The following is a 25,651-nucleotide window of genomic DNA, read 5'->3' as shown; positions in this document are numbered from 1 at the left end:
CTGGCAGAGCACACAGGCCCAGGTAAAGAAGGGTGTGGTCTGGGGGGCCCCAGCCCAGAGTCCCAGAGGCAGCCCAGGGTTGCAGCTTTGGAGCTGAGGCACTAGTTTGCTGATTGGCCCAAAAAGCGTTTGGTCCCTCCCCCTCACTTGTATGCCTGAGACTCGAGATCCAGATCATGTAAGAGAGTTGTCTAGAGCCCCACATGCCAGTGGCACTAGTGTAAGCAGTCATAAACATGTAAAAATACAGTAGCAGCTAAAATGCACTTTTGTAAGGTAGAAACTGTCAACTCTAAGTCTGTTTAGATGGCAGAAAATTTGATAAGTAATAGATGTATTTAGATGAGACATCTTCAAAATGTGTTGTGGCTTATAAAAGTCATACTAATTACAGTGTTTTGTGTGAGATAAGTACCAAGGTATAAAGTTATGATTATGTATGCTAAGATAGAGAGTCAGATCAATGTAGTTGTCTTATGTTAATTACAGCATCAAGCCTCTGGTCACATAGGCACTCTCTTCATTGTTTGTTGCTTGTGTGATATATTCATACAGGATGCAAAAGTCCCAGCAGAAATATGGCTTGTTAGTGTTCCACTGGGAGCAAGGACAAGAAAACCAATGGAGCTGCTAGGGAAAATATTCTCAAACAAGATACCCAGCTAGCTCAGAGATGCAATCCTCATCATCAAATCTCTGATTATTTCATGGGGACATCAGAAATTGATATTTCTTAGATGATCTAAGATTACCTTAAGACACTCACAAATGGTCTAATACAGGCAGAATAGTACAGGAAGTTTGTGGAATTTTGAATCTCAGTTTAGCCACTTTCAAAGTGACCTTAAATAAATTACTTGAGTTTATTACTTGTTACATGAGATAGCAGTGGTCCTTTATTTATTCAAATAACAGCTGAGTGCCTACCACGTGCCTGGCATTGCTGCCAGGGTTAGGGACCAATGAATCCCTCTGCACTCAATGGGCTTTTCATTGCAGTGCAGGAAGGCAAAAACACATAAATATATCAAATGTTAGATGGAAGTACATAATATGAAATGAAAAATAAAATGAGATAGGCAAGTAGAGAATGATGAGAGCGGTCATTTTTATAGAGCTCACAGAGAAGGCCTGTCCGAGGATGTCACATCTTAAGGGGAGAAGGGAACTACATGGGTATGTGGAGCTGAGTTTCCACATGGTGGGAACCAGAAGTGCACGGGCACTGCAGTGGAACACCCTGAGTGGGGAGAGAATGGCACAGCGGGGAAAATGACAGGAATGGGTCAGACACCCATGGATAGGAGAGAAGGGGGCAGGGCCCAATCCTGCAGGGTCTCTTAGCTATGGGATCCATTACAAAACTTTGAGCCAAAGATCCATTCCAAAAATTTGAGCCAGTTTAGACATGATCTAAATTGTCTTAACTGAATCACTATTGCTGATGGAAGATATGTATGTAATGGGGGAGCAACAAGGGAAATGGGGGACAATTAAGAGTTTATTGCTATAATCCAGACAACAAATGATGGTGGCTAATAAAATGGGGTTGGCGGTGGAAGTGTTGAGAAATGGCTAGGTTTGGGGTAAGTTTCAAAGGACAAGCCAATGAAATCGCTAATGTATAAAAAGAGGAAAAGTAAACAGTGACCCCCAAGTTCTGGCCTTGAGTAGCAGAAAGAACAGAGGAGCTATTAGTGGGAAAGGAAAGACAGTGGGAGAAGCTGGTTAACCTAATCATACTAAGTTTGTTTGGAGGTAATAAATCAGTGAAGTAAATAAAATGATGTAAATATAACTAGTGCAGTCTTGGCCCACCATGGGCATTAGTATATGGTAGTTCTCTCCCTGTCCAATGGAACGCATCTGTGTGACTTCTTCTCAGTCTCAGCACGCCTCTGTGCACTGCTCACACACCCCCACCCTTTTTATTCATGAGGTCTCCCCAGATCAGCATAGAGTCATAATGTTTCCACCACAGTGAGACGGCCACATCAGCCTCATCTGGAAACATCTCCAACAGATGAAAGCATCAACAGAGATAGATAAATTACGTTTTTAAAGAAAGAAAGAAAACTATTTGATAGCAAACAACATGCATGGCAATCATCCTTGTACCTTGAAGTTCTTGAAGAGCCTCAGTACTCTAAAAGTTTCCCTGATATTGGTTGTTTTTTCATAGAAATTCTGTAAAGATTAAAATATAGCATTTATAAGCACTGTTTCCTTAGAATTTTTGAAGAGAGGCTAAGAAACTGAGATAGTACTCAAAAATCTGTAGAAATGCATACTGAATATATATTTCTTGGCAAAATTTTCTAGTTGCTTTCATCTTTTGCCTAAAATTTTAAGACATACTATTAAAAAGAAGTAAGTAATATAAATGTCTAGGCAGTGGTGTCAGCTGGATAGGTCTTAATAATATTTTATCCAAAGCCAATCCCCTAAATAACCAATATATAAATAGAAGAATAAAGTCTACATATTAAAATATGCTTAGTTCTTTAAAATTCTTTATTGCAGATTTATTGGAAATGTCAGTGTTCAGCTCACATAACTCTATACTCTTAAGAATCATCAACATTTAATTTGAGTGTTTTTAGCTGAAAAGATTCTGCTGCTTAAAATTCAGCTAAATCCCCTTGGTCTGAATTGAGGAATACTTACATCTTGTGTTTTTCTCAAAGCTCTCTTCTATGCCCGATTTCTCATAATCAACAGAATATTTAATCCAAAGCAGACTGCAGTCCCAACCACTTCTCCACCCCAGCTCAAGGACAGATTTATCCCCCCACGTTCCCTCCCAACCCCCTTCATTCCCCCCCCCCCCCCCCCCCCCGCCGTCCCCAGGGAGTATCTTGTGTGTGTGTAGTTTCATGTTGCATTCAAAGTGAGGTGTAATACGGACAAACAAGGGCCTCTCATTCCAGCTTGGCAAGTAAGGTCATTGGCAGGGGCAACAAAACCATCGTAGATTTCTTATGTTTGTGACTTGTAGTTTTCAATACTAAATTATGCTATGATGGGAACTTCTTCAAATTCCTCAAAGTACCCAATGGAAAGAAAGTATCTGGGCAAATGTGCCAGCATTCAGTATAAAATGCAGCAAAGCAGTTGGCACTGTGAGAAGCCCAGAGTTGGCTATACAGTCTTTCGTTTATGTTTTTTTAAGTATGACTTTCCTAACTTGTGACCAGGGGAATCATTTATCCTCAAGAAGAATTTACTTCTTAATACTTTTCTTTAGGTTTAATCTTGTCAGGCCAATGTTTAAAGCAAGTAGCAAGGTTTGCCTGACTTCATTATCATAGTAATTACTAGCTGTTTTAACTCTACTGACACAAAATTCATCTTCCCTTAGCTGGGATAGGCCTACCCTTTGACATAGATGAGAAAGAAAATTGGTTTTAACTGGTATATTTTTGAATTTCAGGGATAGTGGCTGTTCTCTTCTGTGGAGTCACACAGGCACATTATACCTACAACAATCTGTCGTTGGATTCCAAAATGAGGACTAAACAGGTAAAAAAAAATTTGCTACCGGCTTTGTGTCTTTTTTCAGTGTAATGGTTATGTAGCAATTCTGGCAGTGCACTCAGAAAGAATTTCATTAGTAAAGGAAGAAAGTAAGCTTAAGGCTTCATTAAAGTTTGGATATTTATAGATTTTTTTCCCCTCCAGGATAACCATTAACAATTCTCTTGGTAAGCAAAAATATAGTTATAATAATCTCTCCCTCCTGAGAAATGTGGACTATAGACTGTCAATCTTGAAGATGAAAGGCCCACAGCCGGTAATAATTCACAGTCACTTACATCTAAAAGCATCATAAAGCATGTGGGACTCTGCAGTTCTGTAGAGAAAAAGAAATGAAGAAGAATAAGAAAGTGATGTTCAGTTTTTAATTGGGTGCTTTTGCTTCCAAGTAAACTCAATTGCCAGTTGTCAGACAAGAGAACACACCTCGAAAAGGCCAAAGACACTTCTGCTTGGATGTTTGCACAAGAACACTCCAGATCCCTTCCACAAACATCGCTGCACAGCCCCTCTGTGGCCAGCACTGTGCCGGGTTGCAGGAACAGAGACAGGCAGCACGTGACCCTACTTTCAAGTGGTTCATTATCAAGTGTGTTGATAAAGAAGTGTAATAAACTATGATTGAAATAGCTACATAGGGTGTTTGGGGAGCATTCAATAGGCATACTCTAGTCATTAGGATTGGGAAAGTAAGGAGAAAGTTTCCAGAAATGATGCCTGATATGTAGCTTGAAATACAAATAGAAGTTAATTAGGTAAATTATGTGGAATCCACTGGGGGAATGGAAGGTAGTAGGAAGGGCATTTGAGGAAAAAATTGCAGGACAGACAAAAGCTCTAAAGGAGTTAATGGAGGCACTTTAAATAGTCCTGTGTGGCTAGGGAATGGGATAAGGCTGAAGCTACCAGGATTTGTGATGGATGAAACCAAAGGGGTGGCCAGAGACCAGCTTATGAAAAACTTCCAATGGAGTATGACTCAGCAATAAAAAATAAAAATAGAATCTTGCTGTTTGTGGCAGCATGGAGGGACCTAGAGGATAATAAGTGAAATAAGTCAGACAGAGAAAGACAAATAGTGCATGATTTCACTTAGATTTAGAATTTAAAAAGTCAAGCAAATGAACACACAAGACAAAAACAGACAATAGAAACAGAGATTAAACTGATGGTTGCCAGAGGAGAGGTGGTGGGGAGGTGGGAGAAAAAGGTGAAGGGAGACATAGGAAATAGCATTGTGATGAGTTTGCATGGTGAGAGGTGATTACTAGACTTAGTGGTGACCACACTGTAAGGTATATAAATGGCAGCTCACTCTGCTGTACATCTGAAATTAATATTGTTTGTCAACTATAATATTAAAATGAAAAAAAAAAAGAAAAACTCTCATACCTTGTGAAGGAGGTTAGACTTTATCCTTAAGGTAATGGGGAGTGGCTTAAACAACAGAAATTCACCATCTCACAGTTCTGGAGCTGGAAGACTAAGATCAAGTTTTGGTAGAATTGTTTCCTTCTGAGGGCAGTGAGGGAGAATCTCTTCTAGTCTGTCTCATAGCGTCTGGTGGTTTTCTGGGAGTCTTCTGTGCCCTTTGGCCTATAGACACATCACCCTGGTATCTGCCTTTATGTTCACACGGCATCTCCCTGTGAGCATGTCTGTCTCCAAATGTCCCCTTTTATGAGGACACCATTCATATTACATTAGCTGCCACCCTACTCCAGTATGATCTCATTTTAACTCAAGTAATTACATTTTACATTGTCAATGACCCTGTTTTCAAGTAAGGTTGCACTCTGACATGCTGGTGGTTAGGACTTCAACATAGGAATTTTGGGAGGACACCATTCAGACAACAACAGGAAGCAGGAAGTCACTGAAGGGTCTGAGACAGACTAATTTTAGGATAGCTGGATTTCCATTTTAGAAACATCACTCCAGCAGACATACAGGAGCATGAACCAAATGGCATTTTTATCAGTGAACTTTTGCTGTGCAACATACAGCTATACAATTCCAGTGGTATCCAATGATAAACATTTATTTTTCACATGTCTGCAGGGTTCAGCTCTTTTTAAATTTTTTTTCTGTTTTTTAAATTGATTCCAGAGAGAAGAAAAGGGAGGGAGAAAAACATCAGTGTGAAACAGAAACATTGATCTGTTGCCTCTTGCACACACCCTGACTGAGGACTGAACCCACAAACCCAGGCATGTGGCCTGAGTGGGAATCAAACCCGCAACCTTTTGGTTTATAGGATAATGCCCAACCAACTGAGCCACACCAGCCAAGGCAGTTTCAACTCTTTTGAGTACAATGGAACTGAGCTCTGCTTGTCTCACTGGCCTGTCCGTGTGTCTGTGGGTTTCTGGGGCTCTATCCTAGGGTGGGCTTGGCTGGAGCAGCACAGGCAGTGCCATGTGTCTGTCATTCTTCTATTGGCAGAAGAGCAAGCCCCAGGGTGCAAGTCCAGTTCAGAGAGTGCTGCAAAGTTATACGGCAAGAAGCAGGAATATACGGCCAAATGATTATAATCCATCCCAAACTGCAAATGAAGGTAGAGAGGATCCTATAATAAGCCCAATGATGCTGAAGATATCTGATGTGATATTGAGGTAGCAGAAGTGGAGAAAACCAAAATGACATCTAAGCAAAAACTGTAATTGACCAGAAATTCTTAAACAGTAATTTTAAAAGATATTCAATGCTTCCTTTATCATATCCTAAGCTCAGCTGGGCCTGACCCTCCCTCCCACCTACCCAGAAATTCTTCAAGGCCACCTACTTCTCTGCCCATCAGCAGAAACACAAAGATGCAACTTCACAAATTTTAAGTGCCTCTGGTTAAAATTAAAGTTGAACAAAAAAATTGATACTAATACCTAAAACCTTACAATCTATAGTCTTCTAGAATCCTTTTAATTAGGAAGACTGTTAGAATTCTCTAGGGTTTAAAGGGAAATAAACATCTTGGGCTGTCTTCCCTGACCTTGTCTGGTTCTCCGGGCACTTGTGTTCTGGGAAGCTGAACTCCGTTTGGGGACCTGCAGTGTTAAGTCATGCTATCTAGACTGCTCGGCAGAGCTTCAGAGGTAAGTCATCTCACGGCGAGACAGCAGCCCAGCACCAAGGGAAGACAGAGCCACCGCAGAGCCCCACAGCCTTCTGTTCGCTTCTGAAAGGCTTGACAAGTGCTCCCCAGATGGACCATCAGCATCCATTCTTATAGCACGCTCCTTTCAGATGGGAGGTTTTTATAAAGATTATTTTTTAATGCCCAGGTAATTGCATTCCATTTTTGTTCCCCCCCATTGCTTTCTTTCCTGGATGCCTAGTTCAGAGGAGGAGCCTAATATATTTTCATTCCCTCCCCATCTCATACTTGTCCTCACTTCTTTTGTTTAAGATCTGTCATTTTCTATTTACCTTTTCCTTATAATATATGCATATGTTACATACATATTTACCAATATATGCATACATATGCATGCACGCATATTCCCTACTATAATATACAGAGTCTGAGGTCACCACTTTGAAAGAAATTCAATCCAGCCTTTTAATTAACTTCCCAGGTCAGAGGCCCTTGGACACACCTGCAGCAATGTAGCAACAAAGTTCAAACTGGGTGTGGGAACCAATGACACCTTGTAACAAATAACTGAGGCAGGCATTGTAGAAATCACCACTGGGTCCTCTCTGAAATTGGGAAAGGTTTAGAAAGTGTTATATGATGACACTTAGTTATTAAAGATGTGTCTTCCTCTGCATCTCCCACCTCATGTTCACCGTCAATGGGAGAAGTAGCAGTCGCACAGCCCCTGTCCCCAGGACAGGCCAATGGGAGTAACGGGCATCAGTAGGTGAAGCCTGGGGAAAATCCATAAAGATCAACTTTGTGTTATAAAATTCAAAGGTAATATGATTTACAAAGGACTTTTATTCATGGACTATACCCATACCAGCTAATCTAAGAGCTATATTTGAACACAAAGACTTTTGAGAACTCTATATCTTTTATAGTTTCAAAAAATAGAGTGTCTCTTTAAAATTGCATTTACACTTTAAAACACATTTTGAAATTAATATGATTTATATGTAGATGAATTTATTTTACTCCAACCTGTGAGAAAACATGCAATGTTACTGTGTGTTAGGCACGAAGCAGTAGCGGGGACTGGGGAGGCGGTGCTATGCCCACTGTGAGGATGAGCACTTTCAGAGCAGAGCGCTGCATGGAAGAGTATATATGGACCCGTGTGGCAGTCCTTTCCACTGGGCTTGCAGTCATTCTCTTGCCTGAGGGTATGTACACCTAACCTTAAAGGCAGACAAATACTATAAGCCCTGACTCTTGCCCTAGGAACTAAGAACTGTGAGACATCCTTAAGATGGACATCAGTGCATGGCAGTCTGTGAGCCCAGAGGTCTCACCCTGAAGACTGCATACAAACTCCATGGTGTCACCCACACAGGTCCCTGCCTGCCTCCTGGTCCCTTCTTCCCTCATGCCGTCACTCCCTAGGCAGACCTGGGAGCTAGTAATCAGAGCCAGGCTCCTGGGGGCTGCTAGTCTTTACCTTGCAAAACCATGTGCTTCTGTATCATAGCCTTTTAACTAGAATTTCATCTTCCTGCCTGCAGTTCCAACCTAAAAATCACTTCCAACAAATAATTATATGCACATACATATGTATAAACATATATGAATTTAAATAATTAACATGTATTATGCATTAACATTTATGAAGTACTTATCTCATTTACTTTCTATTTACTTTTCTACCTAAGAGGCAGCTCTTTTTACCTTTGTTCATTCAGCTAGTATATTTCAGAGCCTACTTTGTGTCAGCCACTGTTCAAGGTGCTAGGATAGAAGAGTAAACAAAAAGTATTCTAGTAGAGAAGCTCTTCAGTAATCAAAATAAACAAGCTAAATATATAGCGCTCTTCTGGTAAGTCATAGGCCAGTAATGCTGTAGAGAAGGAAGCAAGGCGTGAGTGTGCAGGGAAGCGAGGTGGCGATTTTAGACAAGATGGTTGGGGAAGGCTTCAGTAAGAAGGTGATACTTGAAAGATGGGAAATACAGAGCTCTGTATATTTGGTGCAGAGCTGTCCAGAAGTTGGGAATGACAAATATAACAGCCCCCTGGGGCAGGGTGACGAATGTGGCTGAGGGGAAGAGGACCAGGGAAGAATATGAGAGACAATATCAGAGCAGTGACGAGGGATGGGTCCCAGAGAGTCTGAACAAAGTGGGAAAACACTGGAGTCTTTTATGTGACACGTGGGCTGATATGATTTCAATTTTAAAGGACTGGCAATGCCATTTATTGGCTGGGGAAGACTGCAAGGTGGTGGGTGTAAGGGACAGTTGGGAACTACCGAGTGTTGACTTGTTACCTTTGCGATGTGTGTTAGTCAGTGAAGTGGAGCTGGTAGCCAGGTAGACATAGAATTCTGGAGTTTAGGGCATGAAGGTGGTATTGCAAACATGAGGCCAGATGCACTGTCTAAGGGAATAATGGAGGAGAGATCAAAAAACCAAGCCTGATGTTGGGAACCAACAAAGGAGAGTGAGAAGTAGTAGCCAGTAGGAAGAAGTAAAACCAAGAAAGTATGATGCCCTGGAAGTCAAGTGAAAAGACTGTTTCAAGAAAGCATAGTGGATTGTGTCAAATAATTCTGAAAGATCAAGTGCAGAGCATGCATCACTGATGACATTGATAAAAATCATATTGTTGGAGTGCCAGGGTAAAAGCCCAGTTCTAGTGGGTTCACTTGAAAGCACTATTTTAAGGGCTCCAAGTTCAAAAGAGAAGGGAAGGAAAGAAATTGGGAACTGCATGTACAGAGAAGTCCTTCAAAAGAATATTGCTGTGAATGGGAGCAGGGAAATGAAATGATAGTTAGAAGGAGCAGTGAGGCTGAAAGAAAATTCTTATTATTTTTAAGGTGGAAAAAAGAATTTTTTTTGTGCTGATGGGAATAATGCAGAATATAGAAGACCGTGTGTTAAAGGGTTTATCAAAGCTTACAAGTGGCAGAGGCAAACTTTGAATGTGATTTTTTGACTTTGTAGTTCAAACTATTTTGCCTATTACTAAATATCCTCTGATTATAGATGATAGTAGCAATTGTGAGGCTTAGCATCATTTATTCAGAAAACCTTGAGGGGGTGGATGAATGAATGAATGAATATTTAGATATCTGTATTATACTTTCTGCTAATTCAGATAAGTGGTCCTTTATCTTATATTTAATTCTATTATCTTTGAAAATCTACCAATTTTAGCGTATTTTAACTTTTTAAACTAAAATACAGTTTGTGCTAGATGTAGATATTTTTCTGCATTTATTTTTGAGATTCCTTCTCCAACATTTATGGACCAACATTGCCATCTTCACTACAACACATTGTTTCCAGATGCTTATTTTATTTCCATTTCCCCAGATGCTGTTTTGAGTGTTTATCACCATTGAATAAAAAAGCAGCAATGAAAATCAAAATTTAAATTTTCAATAAAAAATAAGGAAGTGGGAGTTAAATTGGATATGGTATGCATGATTTTGTAAGAAAACGTAAGAAAGATATCTGGAACGTGGTACAGGCCAGATGACATATTGGAAAGGACACGTGGCTGAGAGTCCATAAAGCTAAGGTTCACTTCTCATCTTTTTTTTAAGGTTTTATTTATTTACTTTTAGAAAAAGAGGAAGGGGGGAGAAAGAGAGGAGAGAAACATCAATGTGCAAGATCTACATCAATTCATTACCTGTCTCATGCCCCCAACTGGGGACCCTCTTACACACCCCCAAATGGGAACCTGGCCTGCAACCTAGGTGTGTGCCCTGAATGGAAAGAGAACCAGCACCTTTAGGTTCACAGGCCAGTGCTCAATCCACTGAGCCACACCAGCCAGGGCCACTCCTCATCTTTATGACTAATGGTGGGGCCTTGAATAATTAATTTAACACCTGTGAGCTTCAGTTTTCTCACTTGTGAAAATAAATGACTGAACTATAGGACTGAGTTTCAAGGACCATGCTCTAAACCAGGGTTGTCCAATCTTTTGGCATCTCTGGCCCATACTGGAAGAATAAGAGTTATCTTGGGTCACACATTTAAATCCATTGTGACACGTAATCACAAAAAAATTTCATGTTTTAAGTAAATTTACAATTTTGTGTTCAGCCACATTCATAGCCATACTGGGCCACATGTGACCTGTGGGTCACAGGTTGGATACCTGTGCCTAAACCCAATCATTTGTGACTTGACGTGGAGCATGAGATATGCATCTGGTTCCTCATCTCCTAGATGAGGATTGGACAGCGATCACATGTGACAGACTGCAATACATGGAGATGAGAGGAAAGATCAGAGTTTGCTATTGATCTTGAGGACAAATCACTGGATAGACTTTTTCATCAAGTTGTCAAACCACATCCAAGGATGAAGTGATCAAAAACCAAAGTCCCTGGTTCATGCTAGGTTGAGAATTTTAATGAGGGCTGGGTACTGCTTCCTAGAAAACCCTCTGCTTCTAAGTGAGTGGTTGCAATGGCTTTTTCTAGGACTGCCTGCATATTGGAGGTGGAGAGCACAGAGCTTACATTGCTACCACTCCCTGTCAAGATCTGATTGAAGGGCTTTCCAGCTTTTCAATTCAAGCACAGGCTGAATATGGACTAATACAACATGAACACACAGCAGGCTAGAAGCCAGGGAAACAAAGTCAGATAAGACATGCTTCTCACTCTCAGGAGTTCCTAATGTAGCAGGGAACACACACACACACATACACATGCAAATCAAGCTCCTGTGGCAAGTGTTCACAGAGAGGGATGCACAATGTGTCATGGGAACCAAATGACTGAATTGCTTTTCCTGGAGGCAAATTGTTCAGGGGATGCTGACTGTGAGCTGGAAGTTTTGCAGTTAGGTGTAAAGATAATTAGGAGGTTATCATGAAGATTTCATGGGGGAATGCAAGCAAAGAGGAAAAAAATATACAAAAGCATAAAATAAAAAGGAACTTGACAAGTCCCAGAGAAAAAGAGGTAGCACTCTGTGCCTTGGGGAAGTAGGTAGGATGTGCTAGCATCAGGGACAGGAAAGGGAAGGGTGTGGGACAGAGCTGAGAGATCAGGAGGACCTTTCAGTGTCTCTCTGTGCTACATTTAAAAAAGCTGTATCCTATAAGCCTAATAATTACTTCAAGATTTTAGGCAGGGGGATGATGATAATTGTCAGATCGGTGCCCAGAACATTCAGATCTGTGCCTTACAAAGATAATGAAGATAGCATCCTGGGGGAAATAACATCCACTTCACTGCTCACCATACTTCCTTTTGATAAACTAGTTACATATATAGCATCTAAATTTGCCTTAATCTTTTGTGGCTCTAGACATATTTTTGTCCTATTTAACATCTTACAATATTGTGATCTATATGAAAATTTATGGAAATTTACTATTTGGTTCTGATGAACTTAGGAGTTCATTAAATTCTTGCTGAATTAATAAATAAATGAATAAATGAATTATGACCATTAACATTTTGAGATAAAAGATAAAGAGAGGAAATATAAATGCTAATTAATGGTTTTATTTAATTCTGATATGATGCATTAATTTAAATGTAATGAGTTGGATGCATAAAGCAAATGTCTAGGGTAATCCTGAGACATTGAAAGAAAGATCAAGTACAATTCCATTGCTTGTGTGACTTTCCTGCAGTGTGCCTCTGCCTTATTGATTTGCATTACAGTGGTTTTTGATTATGGTTTGGTGCTATTTTCTTCAGTCACTTTTAACAAAAGCAAGCGTGTTCTGTCCCAGTTACCTGTTCCGAGGCGCAGTGGGGGAGTGAATGTCAGGGACAACAATGCTCCTGCCTCCTGGTTTCTGAAGTAAGATCAAAGATATTTTCATAAAGCATAGAATTGCTTTAAAAAAACTTTAATTACATTTCCTTTGTCAAGATTTCTACCACTTTTCTTCCTCCCTTCATTCAAAGTACCCTTAAAAATACCATCCTAGAAGGGCTGAATTGATAAATGATGGCAAAGTGTTAAATTTCTTTATACCTAGGCTGATGATTCTTTCCAATGAAAGGCATTATATTGTATAACGGACATTTAGTAGTTTGGCTAATAGGTGTTCTCTTTTAAATGCTAATGAGAGTGGAGCTCCCACATCATTCCACAAACACATTGTACTTTCAGTGCCCAGACAGAATGATGGTTTGTGAGCCCCTAGTTAGGAAGCCTTACTCCACGAGCCACTTGCATTGTGGTAGGAGCCACAAGTGACCACTCAACAACCTCAGTAGTAGGTACCTCTCACACGGCAAGTATGGGGCCCAGGGAGAAATAAAGTTGAGAAAGACATAAACTGTGCTCTCTCTTAAAAATTTTTCATGTATTTTTTCCTTGGTAAAGCTATAATTATACTGTAAATTCTCATTAAATCCTAGCTACTTTTTAAACAACATATCTCTGTTTGCTTATCATAGTATATGATTGCAGTTGAAATCTTTCAATTGTAAAATCTAAGAAGATCAGAACAAGGCAGGACTATAAAGATAAATTTTTGAACCTAGATTTTTATGGAAGGAAACTTAAACCCAAGGAAGTTTGGTGGCTTGGAGGGGTAGAGTCAGTTCTCCAACCCAGAGACCAACCTGGACAAACTAAAAATACATATTACTCACCTCTAAAAGTAACTTTTGGTATATTAGTTATCTATTATTGTGAAAAAAATGACCTAAAATTTAGTTGCTTAAAACAATAAACTTTTACTATTTCACACAGTTTTTAAGGGCTTCAAGTTCAGAAGCATCAGCTTAACTGGGCAGTTCTTGCTCAGGTTTCTCGTGAAGTTAAGACAAGCCATTGGTCACGACTGTGGTATTTGAATACAAGTGGCCCAGGAGGGCCCACTGCCAGTTGGTTCACTCACACAGCTGTTGGCAGTAGGTGTGACCTTTGCACCGAGTGTCTTCTTTAAGTGACACAAAAGTCCACTTTCCCCCAGAGTGAGTGAAACCAGAGAGAGAAAATGCAAGGAGAAAGTGTCAATTCCTTTATTAACTAGTTTCTGAAGTCACACACTGTCACTTCTGCCAGGTTTTGTCAGAAGCAAGTCACTAAGACCAGCTCACACTTAGTGGGAGGAGAATTAAGCTCCCCCTCTTGAAGGGAGAAGTATTAAAGTATGTGGACATATTTTCAAATGACTGTGGAGCCTGATGCCACTTTTAGAAGTAATTTTTTGATAACAGTTTCAATTTCTTACATGGTTTAATATTTAGGTTTTCTACTTCTTCAGCCAACTTCACTTTTCCAGTAAACTATCTATTCTCTTCATATTTACATAAATTTTAATAAAATAAATTGTTGAACACTATATTGTGCCAGGCACTATGAATATATTTTTATGTAAGAATCCCAATTAATATTTACCAAAAATCCATAATGTAAATACCAAGATTCAGATTTTGCAAGCCTTAGAGGAGTTAAGAAGGTCACACAAAGAACAGAGTTGTGCATCATAACCCAATATTATTTTTAATGTCGTTTCCATATATTTGAATAGAAAATCATGTGTATATATTTTCCCTTATTAAAATTTATGAAACTGCATATTATACTGATCATTTTAAGAAACAGCACTTGGATTTATTTACCCATTTTACCCCTGTTTTCTCTAATTTATTCCTTTGCCTTTTATCATTGTCATTCTTCCTCTCCTTGAGGTTCTCCTCTTCTTTCCTGTCCCCCTTATCAGAGGGTGATGAACCCAGGTAACCTTGTCTCTACCAAACATGCTCCTCCACTTGCTCTCCTTCTCCCTCCTCACTTTTGACGCTGACCCAAGAAAGCCTTAAGAGGTAGAGTCAAAAATGCCTTTTCTTCTTCCCTCAAAGTGTTCGTGCTGCCACAAATTCTGTCCTGCTCACCTCCTCTTGTTACACATATTGTATTCCATTTCACCATCATTGCTTTTCTCTTTCTTCAGGATTCATCCATGTTCCACAGAGCTAAGATTGATTGAGAATTATCACTGTTGTTTTCTTCTGCTTTCTCATTGCCGTCATAGCAGGCCCTGCATCAGGGTCTCTAGCAGGCCACCCTCCTCTCCACCCAGAGGGCACTGTCTCTGGGGTTCATGTTAACTCACCTTGAAATTTCTTGCCAACAAGATGCCAAACCTCTTAATTTTGTCTTTCTCATCTTCCAAAACCCCAAGAAAGTATACTTATTTCATTCAACATTGTTTAAAAATTAATTTTCTTCATTATATTTTTCCCAAAATAATGATCTTGTATTATTTTTCACTATGTAAGGCCCCAGCCCCTCAGAGAGATGGTTCTCTCTCTCTGTCTCTCTCTCCCTCTGTCTCTCTCTCCCTCTCACTCACACTCTTTGCCTCACTCTTTTTTCCTCATTTCTTTCACCTTTATAAGACAAAAAATTCCATCATTTGTGCTTGAATACCAACATAAAAATGTATCTGATGCATGCCTTTCTATGCATGGGTCTGATTCAGTGCATAGTGGAAAACTTTATCTGGCTATGATATAAGAGATTAGCTGGCCTGGTCCCTGCATTGATGACATTCAAGACAGATGGTGGCTCATTATTACCTTAACATTTCTAAGAATGGCAATAGCACAACCCTCTTGAACAGCCCATTACAAATTTTATCACCCTGCTGATAAGTGCAGGTACAAAGGGCTTCAGTCTCATAATGGCATTTTGAGATGATACATGGAAATTACTGTAATTTTTCTACTCATTTTAATTACATTTTATAGATGCAGCACAGAAAGCAGCAAGGCTGAATATGTGTGTTTGTTAAAACACATTGCCAAATTTAAGGATGTCATTCCTTGGCGGTCTGAAAAGATGTAGCAAAGGGATGTAATGAAATGCCAGGCCTTTGGGCAGTCCCTTCAGAAGAGAAATTAAATTGTTTCTGGAGGGACAGCTCAAAAACTCAAAAAATCCCATCAGTGGAGGTATGATATAGAATTCTAAATAAAGTACCTGGATGGGAAATCTAATAAAACTAGAATAAGAGTTTGGTTTTAGGAAAGTCACTTACCACAGTTGTTCTGGGTTACACTGAGAAACAGCTCAATTGCAGTCAGCAGTGACTGATCTGTTCTTGAGGGAGAAGGGAATGGCTTTTATAATGGACTGGCTTTAACAATGAACACCCAGGTAACAAGCTATTTCTGATGTATTTTTTCAATGGTTCCAAGTTATTTAAAAAACTGCTTGAAACATATATCTTTTCTTATTTTTTACTGTGCCTTGCTCCCTTCAGATTAAATTTTCAAGGACTAACTAGAGGAACAAAGATTCCTGGTTGAAAACAAAGGAATTCTTTTGTTAGGGAAGAACGTCTAAACTTTTTTCGGTCATGTAGGTCACTGAATTTCTGTAATTCTCCTCTTCCCCAGAGATCTATGAAAATGTGGTTGTTGGGACTCAGATCTGGAGAAAGGATTATTTTGGGTTCTCAGGATGATGACTTCATACCTCAGCACTTGTCATTCTTCAACTTGCTTTTCCTTGTAAAGATGCCGCTCTGGTGATAGATAGCACAGGGGCCCGCATCACAGGGTCAAGGTACACGATCACTTGGTCAGCCAGAAGCAGACAGGCCCAGAGAGCTTCAAAGCTAGTCCAGCTGAGTTTCAGTATTCCGAGTTCTGACACAGCAGCTGTCTAGACGGTTAATGCGAAGCTCTGTGAGCACCCCCCAGATCTTCCCTAGGGCCACAAGGTTAACTGCATCCTAACATTTTATGCCTTTATGCAAGTGTTCTCAAGGGGTGGTCTGACGGCTGGTGATTCAATTTTATGATACTGTCTGCACTCATTTCTTGCATAAATTAATGATTTACACCAGCCTTTAGGGAAAACACCACCTATCTACCCCTTTGTGCTTATTTATTGATTGGTTCTTGGCTTGTTTTTATTGTACCAGTTGTGGCAGGTGGTCTACAGAGTTCTTTGGCTTCATCCAATTATATAAAGACTAAAATAGTTTCAGTCCATGTAACTTTCTAGGGAAAAGTAGTCTGAGTTTCAGCGAACATTTTTTTCCCATTTAGCCCTAATGAATAGAAAGGGTTAATGGAAGAAGTCAGGAACAGGGAGGAAGAAGTAAGCCCTTAATAGGGAAATTTCTATAAATGGGATGCTGTCTGCTACAGCCTGAGGGTCAGCATCCTCTTGTGGGATCCTGTGAGAATGACTGTGGTCCTCCTCACCTACCCACCTGTGGGCATGGCTGCGCCCTTTGGAGAACTCTAAATGGTAAAACTGGGTGCAGGGAGGACAGCATTGTTTAACTCTGGGACCCTCCTCTCTTTCCAGAGTGCTGGATGGTAAACTTGAAAGAATTCAAGAGTATGTACAAATAACTCTACTAAATAACCATCTCTAAAGGACCTGGACAGGAGACAATGAAGTCCTCCCCTACTGGTTGGAGAAAGAGATAAGTGCCCGAGACCAGGATGCAGGCATAAATGGAGTGTAAGGGGCCAGTGGCAGAAACACCAGGTGCTCCCAAGGAGGGAGACAGTCCTAGAATTGCAGGAGGTGCAGCTTCAGTATGATCAGCAATGGAGAGTGTGGTCTGCAGCTTGGAGTGAAGCAAGGGCAGGCTGGTGCAGGCAGCATCACTGTCACGGCTGGGTGGAGTAACCACATGGGCAGCCAGAGCCCAGGGATGGTAGACTCCAGCCTCTGATCATATGTGCCACCCCTGCTCCTTGGGTGCATGTCAGAATCACTAGGAAGCCTTTACAAATCCCTGATGCTTGGGCCCCATGCCCAGGAGCTCTTATTTATTAAGATTGCTGGTGGTGGGACCTGGGCTGCAAAGTTGTTTTTGTTTTTTTTTTTTATTTTACCTAAGTGATTCTAATGAGTAGCCAAAGTTGAACCTCACAAGGGTGTCCAACCTTTTGGCATCTCTGGGCCACACTGGAAGAAGAGTTGTCTTGGACCACACATTAAACATGTTGTGGCATGTAATCACACAAAAAAATCTCATAATATTTTAAGTAAATTTACAATTTTGTGTTGGACCACATTCAGAGCCATCTTGGGCTACATGCCACCCTTGGCCCACAGTTTGGACACCCTGACTAGAAAGACACTAACAGGGAAAGACAGGTTCTGTCATTTGGTAGGTAAGGGTTTTCAAAGTGGCAGATCACAGCCAAACCGTTCCAGTGACTCAGGCAGGAGCTGCTCACTGCTGGGCTCAGGGCATTGGTTCTTGAACCAGGCAGCACACTGGAATCATCCAGAGTGATGCTCCCCAGAGATTGGGATTGAACTTCCCTGGGCTTCAACCTAGGCAGGAGACCTAAAGTTCCTCTGCTCCTAATGTGAGATAATCCTTGAGAACCAGTGACCCACAGAGCATCAAGGTTTCTCGTGAAGCTCCCCTTTGGAAAAAAGGAAACTCTGGAGGGACTTTATATTCTGTGTGGGTAGTAGGGGCTCACAGCCATCAAGAGTTGGATGTTAATATATATGCCTGCATACAGGATGAGGCAAAAGTAGGTTTACAGTTGTGAGTGTGTGAAACACAGAGTTTATTCTTGTACTGTTATTCATTTATCATTGTATTATTTACCATACAAACAACTGTAAGCCTACTTTTTCCTCACCCTATATTTGCAGCAGGAGGTCTTAGAGACATTACCCAAGTAAGACCTGGGAAGGCAGCCACACTGCCCAAGCCAGAAAGGACAATTAATAAATGCCTTTAGGGTGACTTGCTCATCTATCTGAAGCCAGTAAATAAAACTTTTACTTTAAGGTGCACAGACTCATTGTAGTAATCAAAGCATTACATGTAAAAATGTGACAGCTTCAACTAGAATGAGTTCTTTAGGGGTATATACTTTCACCTACTTAATCTTTAATGTGGTAGAATGTAGATGTGATGAATATTTATTTAGTACCTAACAGGTGCCAGTCACCATCAAAGGCAGGTTAGTGAAAATTAGGATATTTAATCCTCATGGCAACAACTGGTGATTTAGGTCCTATTAGCTACTGTTTTACTGTGGAAGAAACCAGGACACAGAGAGGGCAAGCAAGTGGGGTCACACAACAAACAGGAATAGATGAGGAAAGTGGGACTGGACAGAATCCAAGCCACTTCTTTCCCACATCACCCAGTTGCCTTCAGTCCCTCTCTAGTTAGTGACTGAAGCATCTCCCACAGCTGAACTCTCATTTTCCAGTTTCAGTTTTATACAGTGATTTATTTATGATGGATTTCATGAAATATATTTGGAATGTTGCTAAGCACAGAATCTATATGAATCTAGCCTTACCTACACTATCCTCTCCTACAGCTAATTCTAGGAAAGAGAACATTTTCCCACTTTTTCTCCCCCTAAAATTATTTGGAGCTCCCATAAATGCTATCTTCTTAGAGTCAATACTTTTGAAGCTTGAGGGACTAAAATCAAACCTCTAATTCCATCAGTGAAGGGAGCGGTGATTCTTAATCAACACACATTTGTGTCTTTAGTCATAAGTTCTCCAAAAGCACATATCGCCACAACAGACATATTTCAGCTATTTGGAAAGAGATAAAGAAAATCCTGTTTCCAGGAGCATATGTTAGTACCTAATTTTGAGCGAGTCACACCATGTTTTACAGAGTTGAAAAAGAATGGATGTTAATTTATTGATAATGTTCAAGTGGACTTGAAAATATGCCACCCACATATCACTGGCAGAAAGTGATGTGGTTGAACCTGACTCCAGGCTCTGCTTTTAACAGGAATCTTTTTTTTTATGACAGAGCACTAAAGTGGTTTAAGCTATGTTAAAACCTGCTCCAATCTCTATGTTCATCAATAGCTTAATTTTACCTTGACTTGAATATAAATACTATATGCTTTTTCAGTACTTTAAAGTGCTTTTATAAGTGATTGATTCTGTTCTGACTTTTTGTTTCATGGTTATGATTTATTATTATGATTTGAGAGTTAAGCTTTAGATCTACTTTTAAAAGAGAGATGGTTTTACTTCTATTGTTTACCCAAATAGTCTAATGATTTATGCAATCAAAGTTACCTTTCTATCACTTTTTTTAAAGGCCTCTACCTGGAATTCTATTAGAAAAGAAAATGTCTGATTTTTAAATTACACTAGAAGGCTTCCGCTTATGCCACAGAGCATCATAAAACCGTGACTATTTTTTAAGTTTTTTTTTTAAAGTAGAACATTAGGTGTATCATTGGTTTCTCAATGACTTAAGTAAGGGTTGCAACTCAAAGAAAACCTCAAGCCAAACTCAATGTATTTATACCAAATACAGGCCGTCCCACAGCCCAACATCCCAACTTTCCCAATAGTTTTCAAATATCAAGCCTAGAAACTGCTAGTGTCATAAAGAATCACTGAAATCTACCCTGCCTGTCAGCACTTGGGACTCCAGTGGGTGCTAGGCCCCTCCATCTCTGCCCTGCCAAAACTTTCTGGGAGTAAACCCAAGTTCTGTGTACCAAAAGAGACTGGGGTCTCCCACTGTCCCAAAGCTTACCATAAGCCAATGGTCTACTCACTAAAACACACCCACCATCTGCATCCAGAAAACACCACTGCCTGACCCTGGGGAGGAAGAGTTCCAGGGTCCTGGGAGAGACAGAGATACAACACAGTGGGCTCTGAGAGAGAGCCATTCCCACGGGAATATCAGGCTTCCAGATGAAGTGTTGAGAAAACCAATATGTATAATCCCAGCAGTGGAATTGCCAGGTCAAAAGGCAGTTCCATTTTAACTTTTTTTGAGGAAATTCCATATTGTTTCCCACAGTGGCTGCACCAGTCTGCATCCCCACCAGCAGTGTACTAAGGTTCCCTTTTCATTGGGATTATACACTAAGAACCCCGAGACACCAATTCAAAAGAACCTATGCACCCCAATGTTCACAGCAGGGCTATTTACAATAGCCAAGTGCTGGAAAGAGCCTAAGTGCCCATCAGTAAATGAATGGATCAAAAAAAGGTGGTACATTTACACAATGGAATACTACACAACAGAAAGAAAGAAGGGGCTCCTACCCTTCACAACAGCATGGATAGAAATGCAGAGCATTATGCTAAGTGAAATAAGCCAGTCAGTGAAAGACAAGTACCATATGCTCTCACTTACAAGTGGAATCTAATCAACAAAACAAACAAGTAAGCAAAATAGAACCAGAGACATTGAAATGAAGAACAATCTGACAGTGACCAGAAGGGGGAGGGGAGGGAGGCAGGGGATAATGGCAGAAAGAAGGGGAAGGCCAAGTCAAGGAGCATATATAAATGACCCAGGGACAAAGCCAACAGTTGCGGGGAAGACTAAATGTAGGAAGTGTGGGGTGGGTAGAGCAGGGGAGAGTAATAGGGGGTAAGTGGGGACAACTATAAATGAACACTAAAAATATAAATAAAAATAAAATATTCCCTTTTTACAGTCAGTCAGACTTCATAGAGTCACATTTTACCTTTCAAACTTTGACCTACATGAGCAGAGAGATGATTTGAGTTGTGTCTCTGCTCTACAGAAGTTACATATCCTTTAAAATTATTTTAGAATTTATTTTCAAACTTTAAAAGGACCAAAAATTATTTTTGTATTCCGATGACTTCCAGATTTACCTGGTTCTTGAAACATTACCATCTTTTAATCACAATGAGCTGGTCTTGAGTTTCAAAGTATCATCTGGGAACTGAATTAATTTTCAGTGAGTAAAATGTAGGCTTTCTTATCTAAAACAGAACTGTTTTTTAAAGTGAAGACTGGGCAAGGTAATAATTACACTCGTTTTTTACATAGGAAATCTTTAATAAGAAAGGTCTTTGCCATGGCTTTGTGACTTGTTCCAGCTTGTGATATAGGGCTCAATTTATTCTTAGATACTTATGTTAAAAACTGTATTATATTTTAGACAATGGGTTCAATGGACTAAGCCCAGACAGTTATTGCATTACAAAAAGAGATCTACATTATTATTTTTTTAAATATGCATAATAGCCCTTCATAAGTGTTCACCTCATTAATAAAGGGATGTCATTTCACTTTTGCTACAAAGACTTTTTCCTGACAGTTTCTTTCACTACAATGATCTGCTTGAATTATTTTTTCCTCTCTCAGATATATTTTTAAAATACCTCTAGCTCAAAATGATTCAAAGATATATGACATTTAAAGATATAGGGTGGTTTTTTTCATGGTTATGCATCAGTAACACAGCAAAGGTCAACTTTGCTATGTTATACGTATGGTATGCTCATATATTTGACTACTTCTATCTCTTTGGCCTCACTTACTACATTTTCCCAGATTTCGGTGTGTGTCCTTTGCAAGGCATCTTCTGCTGGGTTGAAGCAGTGACTTTTTGAATTATTAACACCAGGTGCAATGCCACCCAGAGTGAGAGAATACAAGTACTGAATTATCCTATGCCTCAAGGTCAGTCTTCACACATTCTTGGCATCTGGGAATTAAGCAGGTAGAGGGACAAGCACTGGATATGGGAGACCTGGGCTCCTGGTGTGGGCCTACTCATGCCCCATGGTGTATCACAGAACGAGGCCCCAGGTGGCTGTGAGCCATGGCATGTCCACTCCAGGGGGGCAGGGACCTGGTCTGGTTTGCTTACTGCTGTACTATAGTGCCTAGCACCGGTAGGTGCTTACTTTGTGTTTGTGGGGAAAATGAATGAGTCTCATTGTTCTCTGTAAAGGGCCAGACCCCACACTGGACAGCAGTGAGTGAAAATCCACACCAGCCCTGCTCTCATTGGAGCCTACACACAACATAAGTGCTTTGAGATGGAGTACATGGATCTCTGGGGTTATGTAACAGAGAGCCCAACTAGTTGGGGGCCAGGGAAGGAGTCCTTATGAAAAGACACTTGAGCTGATATATAAAAAATCTAGTCAAAAATAAGCAAAAGACCCAGGGAAGAGTGGAAAGCATTGCAGAAGAGGCCTCATCAGCAGGAGATCCTGCCTTGTGTGTAGGACCGAAGAAGGGCCCTGGCATTCCTACAGTGATTATATTGGTGAGGAGTAAACTAGAATGAGTGGGAATATCACCAAGTCATACAGTTCCCAGCTGGAAGGACTCCTGTTATTCAAACTAACTCCTGTTGGCTGCATTTTACCAGTTTGGAAACTGAGGCCCAGAGCTCTCTGAGCAAATTCTGAACCTCAAAATAAATTTCTATTTTTCTTTTTTTATTTTACTTTCAAGCCCTGCAAAAGTTTGTAAAGTAAAATTTAAGTTTCTTCACTATAGAAGTAGCTGTTAGAGGTTGGTATATATTCTTCTAGAATTTTTCTACACATAGTTTTAAACAAAAATGTGATTATACCATTTAGTAGTAGTTCTCAAGCTTTCGATAGCAAAACTCTTTTGCACTTTTAGAAATTGTTGCAACCCCAAAGAGCTTTTGTTTGTGTGAGTTATGTACTGCCACGTTCTAGAACCCATGGAATGGGCTTGGCTCCGGACAGCCAAGCATGTAAGTCTGTTCTCCACACTCAGTGCCAACTTAAAATCAGCCACAGTTGGGAGTGTCCACCGTGGCAATCAGCTAACACTGCAAATCAGGGTGCCCCACCCCAACCAGAAAGCCAGTTGTTAAACATTTACCAGCATACCACTGATTCCATGTGTTCATATTTATCATATGCAATATTTAAAATGAGGACTTCAGAAATTTGATGCATTTTGATATAATGATAAACATCACACATCAACATAACACCTTTTGTTTGTATGTTTGCAAATACCCTTGATGTCTGGTTTCATAGAAGGCAGCTGACCTCTCTTTTCTGCCTCAGCATTCAATCTGCTGTGATATCACACATTATGCAGCCCCTGGACACCTTCCTACTCATGAGATAGTAAGAATGAACAAGGCAAGGAAAGTGTTAGTAATGTTTTGAAATTTGTGTTAACTTCATGGACTCCCTTACAGGGCCCCAGGGAGTCCCAGGGTCCCTGCATCACACTCTCACACTCTGAGAGCTGTCCCTATATGGAAGATTCTTTGTCTTTTGTTTTTTAGTACTTTTAAACATTTTTTTTACTTCCTATGTCATGGGAGATTTCCCTTCCATGAAAGAGATCTACCGCATAAAAATGAAACTCCTGTATAGATGCTGAGTAACAATTACCTAGATTATTTGGTCCTGTTTTTCCAGCTGTTTCTCTTCATTGATACCTACGTATCAGACAGGGTAGAAAAAAGGAGATGAGAAGAAGCACAGTGAAGAACGGTTTGCACGGACTATCTCTTTTATAAAGATTGTGAAGACAAGCTCCCAAACATTGTCTTTCCTGACTTAGTGCCACTTCCGGCAGGAGGATGGAGTGTGGCACTGGTTTCAGTTCTCTCATTCCCTCAACTGAATGCCTGTCCCCAAGGACATAGAAAAGTGCCCTAACTATGCTTTTGAGGAAGACTCAAGTAAAACTCAGCTGAATTCTCTGTGGGCTATAGAGAGTTCAAAACAGAGAACAAAAAAGAGGAAGTTTGAGGATTGTGGTTTACTTTCCTTGCCAAGAGAGCAATCGAAATCTCAAGAGCTGGGTGAGGCCAGGATGCCCAAGAAGATGCATGAGGGGTGAGACAAGATCATGTTCCTTTGCAGCACCAGAGTTTGTAACAATATTTGCCAAATAACTGTTGGTGAGTGAATAGGGTTGTTGTGATGATTAAACTTTTCATGCCATCTTTTACAGTGTTTGTGGCACTATATGTACGTTAGGCTATATTTAGGCTGTTTTGTTTTGTTTCTGAGTGCTAGGATTGGGACTCATAACTACACCTTGCAGTTCAAGCTTCTGCTTTACAATGGGGTTTTCTTTTTCCATGAAATCAGATTTGAAAGGCTAAAGGAAGACGGGTTGACGATATAGGCACATCCTGGATCACAGTATGGAAATTCTTGATTGAATTTACATACAGTTGCTACCACTCTGAAGCCGGTTAGATCAGAACACATGAAGCGGGAAATGCACACGTTCATGGAGCTCTAAGAGGGCCAGATCTGCCTGTTACATAACTGTCTGATTCTTGTCTCCTTTTTCTCCATGTTGCAACAACTATTTGGATAGTGTTTTTGAGATTTCTGATAGACCTGAGTGAGAAAATGTGTGGGCACTTTTCCATCTGTGACCAGATGGGAAAACCTTGAGGATAAGATAACTGGAATATTTTACTAACCATAATAATTCACTTGCTTATCAGTCACTTCTTGTTTTTTAGCCACAACCTGTCAATTCCTCGAAAGCAGTTCCCTTCACTTCATGCAGTGCCTGTTACAAACCCAAGAACAGCAGGCTGCAATACACAATAAATCTGAAATGAGGCCATGGCTGACTGCTCAGGTTCTAAGAACAGGTGATGCTCAGATTAGACTCCATGCAAGTTTGACCTCAGGTGTCTCATTCTCACTCCTCCATCCCGGAGCATGGAGGTGGGGAGAGTGGGGCATCTCTCCTTCTCATTGGAAATTCAAAACAAAGCAGGACCTTCCTCCAACAGACTCCTTTTGTGAAATTTACTGGAAATACAGCATTAGCTATAATATTTAGTTTTTCTAGTCTTTTGTGAATTTTTACTTTTTAATATACCTATCAGCAACTTTATATATTACTTTATAATACTATATAAATTTTAATAAATATAAAATACTTTATAAAATACCATGGCTTCTCAGTCTGCCTTGAAGACAGGAACCAGTCATGGGTCACAAAGTCCTTGTAATTGAAAGCTATGGCTTCTATTTTCTTCTCTTCATTACAATTTACTTCAAGTTTTCCCATGAGTTAAAAATCCCTGCTGTGATGTGTTCAGTTCACCCTATAAAACTATCCAATGAAACAATGTTGGATCCTTTGCTGATCCCTTGGTAGAATGACATCTGCCAAACAAAACTTTATGCCCTTGTTTTCTCCAAACCTCTAGAGGGAGAATTATGTATCAAAAAAAATTAAAACTTTTTAGTAGCAGTGGGGCCAAAATGCTTCAGGAGAATTATGAAATCCTTTA

At 40.2% G+C, this 25,651-nt stretch overlaps 1 protein-coding gene across 2 annotated transcripts in view; it reads left to right on the top strand.

Moving 5' to 3' along the window:
* SLC9A9 (solute carrier family 9 member A9) overlaps nt 1-25,651 on the top strand; it is a 540,019-nt gene that overhangs the window by 264,971 nt on the left and 249,397 nt on the right. For both annotated transcript variants that reach the window (XM_028505205.2, XM_036017879.1), the window contains one exon: nt 3,434-3,522. In XM_028505205.2, coding sequence (XP_028361006.1) covers nt 3,434-3,522 — 89 coding nt within the window. The remainder of the gene's footprint in view (nt 1-3,433; nt 3,523-25,651) is intronic.

This window comes from Phyllostomus discolor, chromosome 2 (genome assembly GCF_004126475.2).
Source record: "Phyllostomus discolor isolate MPI-MPIP mPhyDis1 chromosome 2, mPhyDis1.pri.v3, whole genome shotgun sequence".
Lineage (NCBI taxonomy): Eukaryota > Metazoa > Chordata > Mammalia > Chiroptera > Phyllostomidae > Phyllostomus > Phyllostomus discolor.
This window is presented reverse-complemented; position numbering and strand designations above follow the sequence as displayed.